General features: G+C 34.4%; 1 protein-coding gene across 4 annotated transcripts in view; it reads right to left on the bottom strand.

Annotated features, from left to right (window-relative positions):
- Positions 1-707: 707 nt before the first annotated feature.
- TTLL7 (tubulin tyrosine ligase like 7) overlaps positions 708-14,755 on the bottom strand; it is a 157,933-nt gene continuing 143,885 nt past the window's right edge. For 2 of the 4 annotated variants that reach the window (XM_043460857.1, XM_043460859.1), the window contains exon 21: positions 708-5,331. In XM_043460857.1, coding sequence (XP_043316792.1) covers positions 5,211-5,331 — 121 coding nt within the window. In that variant the 3' untranslated portion in view covers positions 708-5,210. Of the gene's footprint in view, positions 5,332-9,004; positions 9,108-14,195; positions 14,431-14,755 lie in introns of those variants that run through there. The other 2 variants (XM_043460861.1, XM_043460860.1) reach the window with 2 other exon arrangements.

The raw sequence follows: 14,755 nt of genomic DNA, 5'->3' as shown, positions 1-14,755 counted from the left end.
TTTCTTTATATATAATCATGTTATAGACAATGGTAATAGTGGTAATAAGACTAGGATATGCTTCTTATTGAGGATCAGTGTTTTAATCATGACAAAATTATAAATTACTGAAAAAAATAACATCATAGCTGAGATGCTGACGTACTTCTATTTGGGTTAGTAATCCTATTGTCATAATCAATGATGCTAGAAAGGTGCTATGCCATATTCAATGATACTAAAAATGCCATTTATAAATTTTAGGCCAGTCTCCTTTCAGCTAACTAAGAGAGGAACTGACGCCAATTTTGTTTACTTGACCTGACTTTAATAGCAGGTAAAGTTATCCCTGGCTTCCCAGGTGGCGTAGCAGTAAAGAATCTGCCTTCCAATGCAGGAGCCATAGGAGACACAGGTTCAATCCCTGGGTGGGAAGATCCCCTGGAGGAAATGGCAACCCACTGCAGTATTCCTGCCAGGATAATCCCATTGACAGAGGAGCCTGGTGGGCTACACCCCATGGCATTGCAAAGAATCAGACATGACTGAGCGCATGTGCACAAAGTTATCCTCACAGTGCTATTGTCAGTGCAGCAGAAGAAATTTATTGCGGAAATATGTTTCATCCCCCTGAAAGCTTAATTGAGAACCAATCTCTTCTACTACTTAAAATCGTGTGTGTGTATGTGTGTGTGTGTGAAACAGAAATAAGCATTTGATGACATATGTAGCTTTCTTATGTTAAAACATTTTTATTACAGTAACATATATGAGTAGTTGAAATAATGTCATCATACAGGTATCACATGCTGAAGCATGACGATGCAGTACTAATTGCAGACTGTGTTGACATTTCAAGCATATTTTCTGTAACAACATTTGCATTCATATACACGCAGTAAAACACATGGGGATAATCTGCATCATGATTCATGGGGGCAAATGTATTGCTTTCAAACTAATCTTCAAACCTAAAATCTTCAGCCAATCTATTAATATTCAAAGTTGTAGTATGTATATTAGTTATTAAATGAACCAACCAGCTCAGGACTAAAACTGTTGTTGTTAGTCTTTGAAAGAGAAATATCAGCATTATCTGATAACTTTTGTAGGTAAGACTAATTTAGAAAATATTAGCCTATTGAATAATGATTTTACCAATAGTTTTCAAATTGGCAGGTGAGGATCAAATAAAAACTTTGTGTAGCTCTTTTTAGTTAATACAGTCCAGTAAATACAAAATGTTTCACCTGCATAGTTTTCCTTCAGTACCATATACCCACTCATAATAAGGCAAAAAGAAAAAAACACCAAGAAAGGCAACAATCTCAAAGTGTGCAATTAATTTTAATTTAACATTTTTGGTCGCAAGAGTGTTATTTGCAGCCATGTGTCTTGGTTCATATGGATCCAAATAATTAATGCTTTTTGGACATTGAAAAGTCAACCTTGTTCTCAAAAATCTCAGCAGAAAAACTGAACTTGATCCAGTAACACATCTTATCTAAGTTTTATTATTGCTGAGGCAAAAATATACCACTATAAACCAATATTTTAAAAAGCAGGATTTCTCTTTTCTTGACTTTTCCATGCAAAGGTCAAAACTTTAAATGGAACTTGAAGTTTAAAAAAGAAGAAAAGAAAGAAAAAAACAGTGTAAGGAATAAAATTTTGATTAATACACTTTCAAAATTTATTTGTAAGTAGCATTAGTCCAAAATATTTAGATAACTAATTCAGTTCTGGAAAGTTTTATTAAATTTCTCAATCTCAAGATGAAAGAAATTTTCACAAATCACCAGGTCACAAGAACACAACAATTGTACTTACACTTTTTATCATTTAACCCTTAGGACCAAGTAAACTAAGACTCAAAATGTTAAAAAAGCATTACAGAACAGAAGAGGAAGGTATTTATTGTCACTCTTCTCAACACATTTGCTATTATATTTTGAAGAATATACATATAAGAATTAATCAAATGCTTTATAGAGAACTACAAATAATAGAGCTTATGCAACTATCAATTTTTTGGTACTTTTGAAAATGTCAAGTAATGTGGAAGTTTAGATTTAAAGAGAATTTTTAAATGGAATGACTTTGTTATGCTAAAGAAGAAAGCATTTGGATTAATTTATATTAAAACATGAAATTTAAAGTTATATAACTAAAGTTTATAATCATATACTTTCTAATGAAAAAAGAATTAGAATGAAATCTTTTTCTTGATGTCTACAGGCCACTATCATCTAGCTGCGTGTAAGTACTGGATGAGAAGACTGGGGTTTTTGGCTTGAGTTTGGTTCATGTTAGTTTCAGGGGGAGAACTAAAGAGAGTTTTGTGTATTTAGACCTAATTCAGAGACATGAAAAATGTGTTTAGATCTTTGCATCTAATATTCCTATTGCCATTTTCATATTCGATCTTACTATAATTTAATTTTTACACATGCAAGATAAAATAAAAATTGTTGCTAATAATCTTAATATGAATCACAATAGTTCCTTCAACAGACTACATGAAGCAAATACTATTACAATGCTGGATTATTACAGTGAAAACTAATCTGCAATCTCATACAATATTCATATATGATAATTTAACATTAAAAGGTTGCTTTTTGGGCAGTTCTGGAATAACTTCAATCATATGCAGTTCTGGAAGGCATTAGTCACAGAATATCAGGGATATATCTTTTAATAACAGAATGAAAATATGCTTTCATCACAAGTAAACCAAACTCCCTATTAGAAACTCTGGTAAGACTGAATATCTTCTGGAGTTTTTCAGATAAAAAGGTATGTTCTCTCCTAGAAGAGAGTCAGACCCATACTATCACTTATACTGATATATTTTAACTCTATGAATAAAAAATTTATAATAAAAACTAAGGAATATTTTATATTACTAAAACATTTCTATGGCCTCTAGAGACTTTCACAGTTTATTACTGTGTCTTCTTAGTTTCTCATTAAGGAATAAGCGTGTACACAATCATAGTCCACAGGGTACCAGGCAGTATATATAAATAATGAGCACATCGCTTTTATTTACATCTTCCTCATATCAGAACTAGATGAGTCTAAAGATGCAAATGTGGGCAAGAAAATTATAGCACTCAAAAAAAGTCAGACTTGGGTAGCTAGAGGAATCAAATTTGATTGTTAATAACTAACTGGGTAGTTTCATATATTTACTCTTTAAAAAAAATTTTTTCCCCTAGGGGGAGACATAGACATTCTTTTCACTCTAGCAAATTAAGTCACCATTGTGATTTAAGCTAACACAAGTGAGTGGCCAAGAAACTGGATTGATATCATACATCAGACCTTTGAAACTGTGTCTCATTCATGAACAAATTATGAATCTGAACCACAAAAATGACTAAAATTGCTCCATGAAAAGGCCTGCTTGCTGATCATTCTTACAATGATTTTGTTAATATCCCAATTTCAGCATTATTTATTCTCCAAAATTCTAAACATATTTAGGAATTCACAAAATGGTGTCATAAACACTCAGAGCTACACTGTGATTTCCTCCATCCTAACATCCTTATCCTCTTTTCCCACAAAGACAATAACTCTCCTTTGGGATGCAATTAGCAAGGAAGAGTATCCATTGGAATATGAGTGGTTGGTAGTCATAAAGAATCCAGTAACTAGCAATAATTTAGGGAAGAACCTATTTTATCCAAATACAGCCTCAGAATATGGCTTTAAAAGAAAAATATATCTAACTTACAACTTTGGGTTGTCAGTTATCCAGCTTGTGAATTAAAGCAGGCCAGTTTGCCCCTCTCAGTTCTCCTTCTGCTTTGGGACCATTTCTTGATTTACTGGAAAAAGCTTTCAGGACAGTAAAAGGAGGTAAAACATTCATGAATGTTGCAAATAACTACCATCTGTGAAAAATAAAACTACTGGGAGAAATTAAAATAAAATTCTAAAAGGTGAATGTTGCAGTCTTGAAGGATACCCATGGTATTTTTTATATTTGTATAGAAAACTGAAAGCTCACTCATAGTTTTTGAAACTGTAAGCAAAAAAGGAAGTAAACTGCTATGAAAATTATGCATAATAACTTTGGACAAGATGAAAACGTCATACTCTTTTGATTTTTTTGAAACTCTCAAGAGCACATCCATGACTAATAACATTTAGTAGTCAGAATCTTCTTTTTGTAATAATTTAGATGACTTTCTATGGTGCAATATGAAACTCTGTATTAGTCTTTGCACTGTACATTGGTCTCAAAATTGAGACTTATAAAATAATGTGACACATTCATTCTGCAACATTGAATTAAGTTTAAAATATCAGCTCTTCCCCTTCTGAAGAAGAGAAGAAATTGTATTTGATCATATGTACCCATCAGAGGTATACTTTCAAAAAAGAAAACATAAGTGGTATGAGTGGTAAGAGATACAAAAACCATATGGAAAGATTTTGCTATTACCACCATTTTCTGTTCCATTTATGTGACTCTCAATAAAAAGTAAAAATATAAGCTAGTAAGTTTAATTTTTAACCCATTGGATTGTCTTTCATTTTAGACAGTATTGTGATCTTACTAGAGCCTTACTGAAAAATTACATTATCATTTTCACAAGTAGCTAGATTCCCACACTGAGGAATAAAAATATTGGAGAATCCGGGTGGGATTTTTATATTAATAGCATGCTACTGTGTGCTATAGTAATAACAAACCCATTTTATACTTAGTCCTATCATCAAGCAACACCAAGCTTCTAATTTTTGTTTTCATTTTAAATGGCTACTAGATATATATAAGAGAATTAATAAAGTAATATACTGTTAATTCTTTTTAAGTCAAAAGTATTACCTAGAAAATAATTTAACACTGTAATGGGATCTTCAAGATCAATTCTGTTTTATATACTCTGCAGCAAAAATAACATTTCTAGTAGGAAGGTATTAATTATAAACCTAGCAAATTCTAGACATTCACATATTTGTGTAAACAATTTTAACATGGTTTATTACATTTCCAGAAAGGTTAAATCTTATATCCAGTTTCCTGCTAATTCTTCTTTCATATATTATAATAAATATATGTGTTATTTGAGTGCATGTGTGTACATATTTCCACACACATATATGTCATATATACATAAAACAGTAGTTAATGGTCACCGTCTTTTCAATGTTAAATTGGGAAAAATATGAATTGCTATTATGCATAACCCATGGCGATCTTCCCTTCTGTTTCACAAATGGCCATATCGGGATGTAAACAAAACATTGGAGCGAGCCATTCCAGGTGAACTGTATTTCAAGTTGTAGGTTGGTGTTCTCATGAAGAATTGTGTACTTCCTGGTAGTAAATACCTAAAAATAATAGTTAAAAAATTAGACTTTTACAAACAAATAAATATATCTCCCACTAAAGTGTTATGTGGTTAATAACTTGTACATCTTACATGAGAAATGACACTATAACAATGCAATCCACATAAAAAGATTTCCTCTCTTGAGGAGGGCAGCCAGGAAAGGGTCATAAAGCCTCACTCAAAGAGCTGAATATAGATGCAAAATGTGGTCTTAGTATCCCAAGATAGCCCATAAAGAGCCATGAACTCACAAGCTAGGAAACTGTTTACATCACTCATGTTAATTTGGAATTCATTAATAATCTCTGTAAATAATATGTGTTGCCAGTCAAATATTTCTTAAAAACATGTAACATGAGAATTTGGCTAACCACATTAAAATAATTATTTCAAGGATGTTGAAACCATTGATTTTAATTTCATAATATATCACTGATGTATTATGACTGTAGTTAATCCGAAATAAAAAGTTAAAGATTAAAATTTATAACTAGATTGTAAATTTTATACTCCTAGACTATTGGGTGCTTAGATTACACAATACCAAAAACAATCATGATTACAGGTTACATGCAACCTTTGCACCCAAATGTATTTCAGAATATATGAATTTTCCAGATTTTAGGCCAATAAGATGTATATACTATATATAATGCAACATCTTCATCAGAGTCTTAGGGCAGCATTCTGCAAACAAATCATTAATACTTCTGTAATGAAATGCAGAAATATTCACAATAAATTGAAAAAATATATAAACAACTTTGTGTCAATTCAGATGTGCCAATAAATGGGTTACTTTTATTTTATTTCTATTAGTTTGAGTTTTCAGAGCTTTGAGATTTAGGAGTTGCAAATAAGAAAGTGTGCCTGTATAATCTTATTCCTCTGGAAAGCCTTGATTGGCATTAGGCCATTCCAATCTATATGTCAGGAGAGAAATGATTAAGGAAATCGACATGAGCAAACACAAGTATCACTATTAAAAGCCTAAGTCCGGATGATGATGAGGACATGCTAGAAAGTCAGGATAAAGATATCTATAAAAAATTTCTAGGAGCAGAAGTTACAACAGAAGGAGATTTATAATTAGTCTTAAAAAGAAACAAAGGTAGAGATCAAATCATTTATTTTCTTCATGTGACTGTAGAATCTTCCAGCCCCAGTATCATACTTCCAAAGACAAATGAAGAAACTGAGGACCAAAGATATTATTAGCTACCAATTCTTTATTAAATAATATTGGTAACTACTAACTTCTGTGTCAAAGGAAAATTACATTTATGCTGTTGTTACATGAATTTTGTAGAAGAATACAAATTCATTATGATCAAACTGCATACAGCACTCAGATTAAAATGGCAGAATTCCACGTAATATTCATAGACATCATTTCATTGTGAATTATCTGATAATATCCCCTAAATCTATTACTTAATATCACAAACTATAAATAATTGCTCAAATCATTATGTTAACAGAGCAGTAAAATAATATACAACAAACTAAATTAAATCAAAATTGCACAATGGGTGATGAATAATGAAACAATTGATTTCTCACATCATAGATTATATAAATCATTTTCTTAATATCACTTGGGTAATTTATATGAATTAATTATTATGTCAAGAGCTAGTGTATCATAATGACTGATCTGATATTCTGCAAGAAACGGGCTGCCCCTCCTATCTAGGGTAAAGCTGCAAAGGAAACTAAGATGTTCGCTCAAAATCCACTATTCCATACTAGTTAAGAGTTATTCTCTCTCCTACTGAAAACTGGTTACATCCTGGTTACATTGATTTTAATTATAGTAAACAGTAACTTTTACCAACTTTCTTTTAAAGAATCTCCAAGAAATAGTTATCATTGGCATTATAATAACATTCACATTGCCTTCTAAACTAAAGATTTCCATTTACACAAGGTGAAAAAATAAAAGTACAAAGTCCAGGGTTACAGCGAACTTACACTATTTTATTTAACACTATTTTGTATTTTAAAAGTATTTGTGTGTGTGTGTGCCAGCACCATTATACTTGCTTTAAAAATATTATTTAATGATTCTCTATGGTATATATTATTATCAGCTCCATTTTATAGATGAATACACCAAAGTGTACAGGCATTAAATGCCTTGCTCACAATCACAAAAGTGACTAGAGCCAGGAGTCAGATCCATTTGGTCTCACTCCAGAACTATCACTCCCAAAAAATACTATATTGCCATTTCTGTGTATGAATTCCAATTTTAAAACTAACAAATACAATGATTACATTTATTTTTCAAAAATATGAAGTATACAAACTTAGAAAGTAGAAAAATATTATCCACAAAACTAAACTTTTTAATAGAAGCAGAAAAGGCTAAAATGAAACTAAAGACGTAAAAAGGAAAAGAAATTCAGTATGAACGTAAAAAAGCATACAAAATCACATTGGAAGAAAGACTTTGCTTCCCTAAAGCAAGGGCTATGGGATACTTTAAAGCATTACAGTGAAACACAAGGGATTATTTGCCTTAATATCTCCATTAAGATCTCTTGGGAGAGACCACACTAGCTGAATATCAAAGATTATTTTTAAAATGTTCTCTGTGATGAAGTTAAATAATACAATTTGATTTTTTTAGCAAGAAGAATCTCTAGAAAGTGGATTTATAGATAGTATCTAAGGAGTGTCTGTTAAAGCACAAAAATATGTTAAGTCTCCAACTTTATTTCTATTGTAGCTTACTCTCGAAGTACAAATATAGCTAACTCGTAGCTAACACATTCTAAGAAGAAATAACACAAACTACCCTCTTTGTTTCATACACATATCCTTACTCCTCAATTCTGAGATTAGGGATACATATCTTCACATACCCATCATATAAATGTAAAATATGCATTTATCTACTTCCTATTTGACATAGAATTGTTTGGTTTGTCAGGTACCAACTTATTGCTGACCATGGAGAATCTCTAGAACATGAAACATATCAAGACTGGTAAGTTAATTAGCCTTGAAACTTACAATACACACACCTCTGAGATTTTCCTGAAGAAAGATCCAGGACCCCTGACCCACCCCCACCCCACCAGAGTAAACTCAGCTTCCTGGTTTGGGTAACATAAGGTAAATAAATTTTATCACTTTATTTAGGCTGTGTTCTTTTTAACTATTTTGATTGTGGTAAAATAAATATATGACATGAATTTTATGATTTTTAGGTATTCATGTTCAGTGTAAATATATTCACACTGTGTAATATTGGCTGTGTAAAATGGCTGTGTAACCAAAACTATAACCTGGTTCCAGATCTTTTCATCATGTCAAGCAGAAACTCTGTACCCATTAAACACTAAATTCGCATTTTCTCCTCCTCCCAGCCCCTGGTAACCTCTATTCTGCTTTCTGTCTCAATGAATTTGTTCTAGATACTGCACATAATTGGAATCATACCATGTTTGTCCTTTTATGTTTGGCTTATTTAACTTAACATGCTTTCAAGGTGCATGAATACTATAACATGTATAAGAATTTCATTCCTTTTTACATAGTATAATATTTTTATGCTTTTATATTTTTATACATAGTATATTTTTATACTAAGCATAACCTTTTAACACAAAATAATATTTTATATTTATAAATTTTATATAATACTATATTTATATTTACAATTTTACATAGGCATAATAATATACATGCGAGTAGCTCAGTGATAAAAGAATCAATCTGCCAGTGCAGGAGATGCAAGTTCGATCCCTGGGTCAGGAAGATACTCTGGAGAAAGAAATGATAATTTATTCCAGCATTCTTGCCTGGACAGGTGAGCTTAGCTGCAGTATTTGGGGTCACAAAGAGTCAAACACGACTGAGTGCCTAAGCACAGCACAGCACAGTCAGACACAACTGAGCACACATGCAAAGACAGCAAAGAGTGGTAACATACACATAAACACGTCACATTTTATCCATCCATTCCTCTGTTGATGGACATTTGGGTGGCTGTCACCATCTGACTATTGGGAAGAATGTTGCTGTGAACAATGGTGTACAAGTATTGGTGTGATTCCTTGTTTTCAGTTCTTCGGGGTATGTACCTAGGAGGGGAAATGCTGGGTCATATGGAATGGCTACCCACTCCAGTATTCTTGCATGGAGAATTCCATGGACAGAGGATCCCGGCAGGCTACAGTCCGTGGGGTCACAAAGAGTAAGACACACCTGAAAGACTAATACTTTCACACTTTTCATGGTAATTCTATATTTAACTTTTTAAGGAACTGCCACTGCTTTCTACAGCATTCATACCATTTTACATTCTGAACCAGTACTAAATTTTCAATATACTTACCAACACTTATTATTCTGTATTTTAAATATAACACCCAGAACACTGTACTGTGGTTTTAACTGTAAATCCCACCTCTTGTCATTTGCTAGCAACATGGATTTGAATGAGCCATTTTACTTCTTTGGGACTCAGTTTTCTCACTGGTGAAAAGAATCTAATAAGTTTCTGCCATGCCTGTCTCACAGAGTATGGACCAAATGGAACAGTGCATGTAGGTGAAATATTATTATTTCTGTGTTACTAACATCAGCCTTGCTTCCCAGGTAGCAAAGTGGTAAAGAGTCCGCCTACCAAGACAGGAGATGCAACGGACACACGTTCAATCCCCGGGTTGGGAAGATTCCTGAGAGAAGGAAATGGCAACACACTCCAGTATTCTTATCTGGAAAATTCCATAGATGGAGGAGCCTAGTGGGCTACAGTCCATGGTGTAGCAACGAGTTGAACACAACTGAACAACTGTTCAGCATCAGCCTCTTTAGCAAGACCACGCCTGTTTAAGATAGATGCGCCAAGCTATCTTAACCTAATATCAAAATAGTATCATGTGTATAACTTGATTTTTAAAACTTTTCAATCAAAAAGTACATAAAATAAACATCTAGTAAATGAATATTATAAAGTGATTACTCATATAAATGCTACCCAGGTTAAATGACTGAATATTCCTAGCACCCCAGAACCAGGTACTGCTGCTTCATAAACTTACCCACTATCCAGACTTCGGAATAGCCATGATGGTGTGATCACTCACCTAGAGCCAGACATCCTGAACTGTGAAGTCAAGTGGATGTTAGGAAGCATCACTACAAACAAAGCTAGGGGAGGTGATGGAATTCCAGCTGAACTATTTCAAATCCTAAAAGATGATGCTTTGAAAGTGCTACACTCAATATGCCAGCAAATTTGGAAAACTCAGCAGTGGTCACAGGATTAGAAAAGGTCAGCTTTCATTCCAATCCCAAAAAAGGCAATGTCAAACAATGTTCAAACTACCTCACAGTTGCACTCATCTCACATGCTAGCAAAGTAATGCTCAAAATTCTCCAAGCTAGGATTCAATAATATGTGAACCAAGAACTTCCAGATGTTCAAGTTGGATTTAGAAAAGGCAGAGGAACCAGAGGTCAAATTGCCAACATCTGTTGGGTCACAGAAAAAACAAGAGTATTCCAGAAAAACATCTACTTCTGCTTTATTAAATATGCCAAAGCCTTTGACTGTGTGGACCACAACAAACTGTGGAAAATTCTTCAAGAGATGGGAACACCAGACCACCATACCTGCCTCCTAAGATCTGTATGCAGGTCAGGAAGCAACAGTTAGAACCAGACATGGAACAGCAGACTGGTTCCAAATTAGGAAAGGAGTACATCGGGGCTGTATATTGTCACCCTGCTTATTTAACTTATATGAAGTGTACATCACGTAAAATGCTGAACTGGATGAAGCATAAGCTAGAATCAAGATTGTCGGGAGAAATATGAAAAACCTCAGATATGCAGATGACACCATCGTTATGGCAGAAAGCAAAGAACTAAAGAGCCTCCTGATGAAAGTGAAAGAGGAGAGTGAAAAAGCTGGCTTAAAACTCAACATTCAAAAAATGAAGATCATGGCATCTGGTCCCATCACTTCATGGCAACTAGATGGGGAAACAATGGAAAAAGTGACAAACTTTATTTTCTGGGGCTCCAAAATCACTGCAGATGGTGATTGCAGCCATGAAATTAAAAGGCACTTGCTCCTTGGAGGGCTTCCCTGATAGCTCAGGGAAGGGATAGGCTACCTACTCCAGTGTCCTTGGGCGTCCCTTGTGGCTCAGCTGGTAAAGAATCTGCCTGCAATGTGGGACCCCTGGGTTCAATCCCTGGGTTGGGAAGATCCCCTAGAGAAGGGAAAGGCTACCCACTCCAGTATTCTGGCTTAGAGAATTCCATGGACAGTCCATTGGCTGGCAAAGAGTCGGACACGACTGAGTGACTTTCACTCACTCACTCACTCACTGCTCCTTGGAAGGAAAGCTATGACCAACCTAGACAGCATATTAAAAAGCAGAGACATTACTTTGTCAACAAACGTCCATCTAGTCATAGCTATGGTTTTTCCAGTAGTTATGTATGGATGTACGTTGGACCATAAAGAAAGCTGACTGCCGAAGAACTGATGCTTTTGAACTGTGGTGTTGGAGAAGACTCTTGAGAGTCCCTTGGACTGCAAGGAGATCAAACCAGTCAATCTTAAAGGAAATCGATCCTGAATATTCATTGGAAGGACTGATGCTGAAGATGAAGGTCCAATACTTTGGCCACCTGATGCGAACAACTGACTTATTAGAAAAGACCCTGATGCTGGGAAAGACTTAAGGCAAGAGGAGAAGGGGATGACAGAAGATGAGACGATTGGATGCATCACCGACTCAACAGAAATGAGTTTGAGCAAGCTCTGGGAGTTGGTGACGGACATGGAAGCCTGGCATGCTGCAGTTCATGGGGGCACAAAGAGTCAGACACAGTTGAGTGACTGAACTATCCAGACTTCAGTGGCAATTACTTCCTGTTTGCCACCTAAGTACATATTCTGTAATACTATAATTCAGTTTTTCTTGGTTTTTATTTAAATATAAATGAAATGAAGTATGTAGTCCTTTGTCTCTGGCTTCTTTTGCTGAATTTCTGTTTGAGATTCATCCATATTGCTGTGTGTGCATGCAGTTTGTTCATTTTCAAATGCTGTAAAATATTCCATTGAGTGGACATTACAAAAACTGTCCATTCTTCCGTGAATAGACAGTTTGGGTATTTCTAATTTTTAGCCATTATAAGTAAATGCTACTGTGATAATTCTAATATGGTCTTGATGCACATGGGCATACATTCTGCTTAGAATCATTGGGAATAAAATAACTGAGAAAATGGTAAGCGTTAGTGGGTTATCCAAACTTTTTTAAAGGTAATGATTTCACTATCATCAGCAGTGTGAGTTTCCATTACTCTATATTCTCATCAACTCATGGTCTGAAAGATGGGTTTCACGTCTCCCTGAGTATGAGCTTGAACACTTCAAATACTTACTGCCTTTAAAAATGCCTCTTCAAGTATCTTCCCCATTTTTCCATGGAGTGTCCTATTTTCTTCTTAGAAACCTGTAGGAGTTCTTATACAGTTTGTGTAACAGTCTTTTGTAGGTTAAACAGGTTGCAAATACCAACTTTCATTCTGAGGCTTGCTTTTTCACCTTAATGGAGTCTGCTAATAAACATATATTCTTAATTTTAATATAGCAAAGTTTATCTTTTCATTTATAATCTGTACTTTTTTGGCCTGATATTTTATACTCTTTGCATACCTCAAGGTCATGAAAAAATTTATATTTTCTTCCAAAATCTTTAGTTTTGCCTTTCATATCTATGTACTCAATAATTTGGAAATGATTTTGTATATGGTGTAGGTAAATTCAAGTTTCTTTTTTCATTATTATTTGGAAACTCAATTGCCCCAGAATGATTTGTTTAAACAAACTTTTAACCCATTTGTTAAAGTGTCCCTGTTTTGTCATAAATCAAGTCTCTATATAAACCCGGGTCTATTTATGGCCTTTCTGTGATGGTTTAGTCACTAAGTAGTGTCCAACTCTTGCAACTTCATGGACCGCAGCCTGCCAGGTGCCTCTGCCCATGGGATTCTCCATGCAAGAATACTAGAGTGGGTTGCCATTTCCTTCTCCAGGGGATGTTCCCAACACAAGAATTGAACCCAAGTCTCCTGCATTGCAGGCAGATTCTTTACCAAATGAGCTATAACGGATGTCCATGGCCTTTCTGAATGATTCTATTGGTCTACTTGTCTATCCTTTTGGTACTAGTGCATTGTCTTCAGTTCAGTTCAGTTCAGTTCAGTCACTCAGTCATGTCTAACACTTTGCAACCCCATGAACCGCAGCACACCAGGCCTCCCTGTCCATCACAAACTCCTGGAATTTACCCAAGATCTTGTCCATTGAGTCAGTGTGCCATCTAACTATCTCATCCTCTGTCCTCCCCTTATCCTCCTGCCTTCAATCTTTCCCAACATCAGGGTCTTTTCAAATGAGTCAGTTCTTCGCATCAGGTGGCCAAAATATTGGAGTTTCATCTTCAACATCAGTCCTTCCAGTGAACACCCAGGATGTTCACTTTAGGATGGACTCCTTTAGGATGGACTGTTTGGATCTCCTTGCAGTCCAAGGGACTCTCAAGAGTCTTCTCCAACACCACAGTTCAAAAGAATCAATTCTTCAGTACTCAGCTTTCTTTATAGTCCAAACTCTCACATCCATACATGACTACTGGAAAAACCATAGCCTTGAAGATGGATCTTTGTTGGCGAAGTAATGTCTCTACTTTTTAATATGATGTCTAGGTTGGTCATAACTTTCCTTCCAAGGAGTAAGTGTCTTTTAATTTCATGGCTGCAATCACCATCTGCAGTGATTATGGAGCCCAAAAAAGTAAAGTCAGCCACTGTTTCCACTGTTTCCCCATCTATTTGCCATGAAGTGATAGTGATGGGACCGGATGCTATGATCTTAGTTTTCTGAATGTTGAGCTTTATTTAAGCCAACTTTTTCACTCAGACATTATAGCTTTATTATAATTCTGAGCACACTGTAGCAAATCAATTCTACTATTTCATGAATGTCTTGTCTATTCTTGGCCCTTTGTTTTTTTTTTTATAAATGTTAGAACAAACGTTAGTCAAATTCTTCACCCTGCAAAAAAAAATTGTTAGGATTTATGTGAGGATTATGTTGAATTTATAGATATGAAGAACTATTTGAGAAGAAATAACATATTGATATTGATTTCAATATCAATATAAGATATGACTTTACATCTTTTACATAGTTCTGCATAAGGGTCTTACATGTTTTTGTTACTTTTATTCTTACATGTTTTTGTTACTTTTATTCTGAAGTATTGGTTATTCTTTGATGCTATTAAAAATGACATCTTATCTAAAATCTGTTTGTTACTGATATAGAAAAAAATTGATTTTATTCCCACTTTGATTTCATCAAAATTGGTAGGTTTACT

Source organism: Cervus canadensis, chromosome 2 (assembly GCF_019320065.1).
Source record: "Cervus canadensis isolate Bull #8, Minnesota chromosome 2, ASM1932006v1, whole genome shotgun sequence".
NCBI lineage: Eukaryota > Metazoa > Chordata > Mammalia > Artiodactyla > Cervidae > Cervus > Cervus canadensis.
Note: the sequence above shows the minus strand (reverse complement) of the source record. Positions and strands in the feature narration are given on the sequence as shown.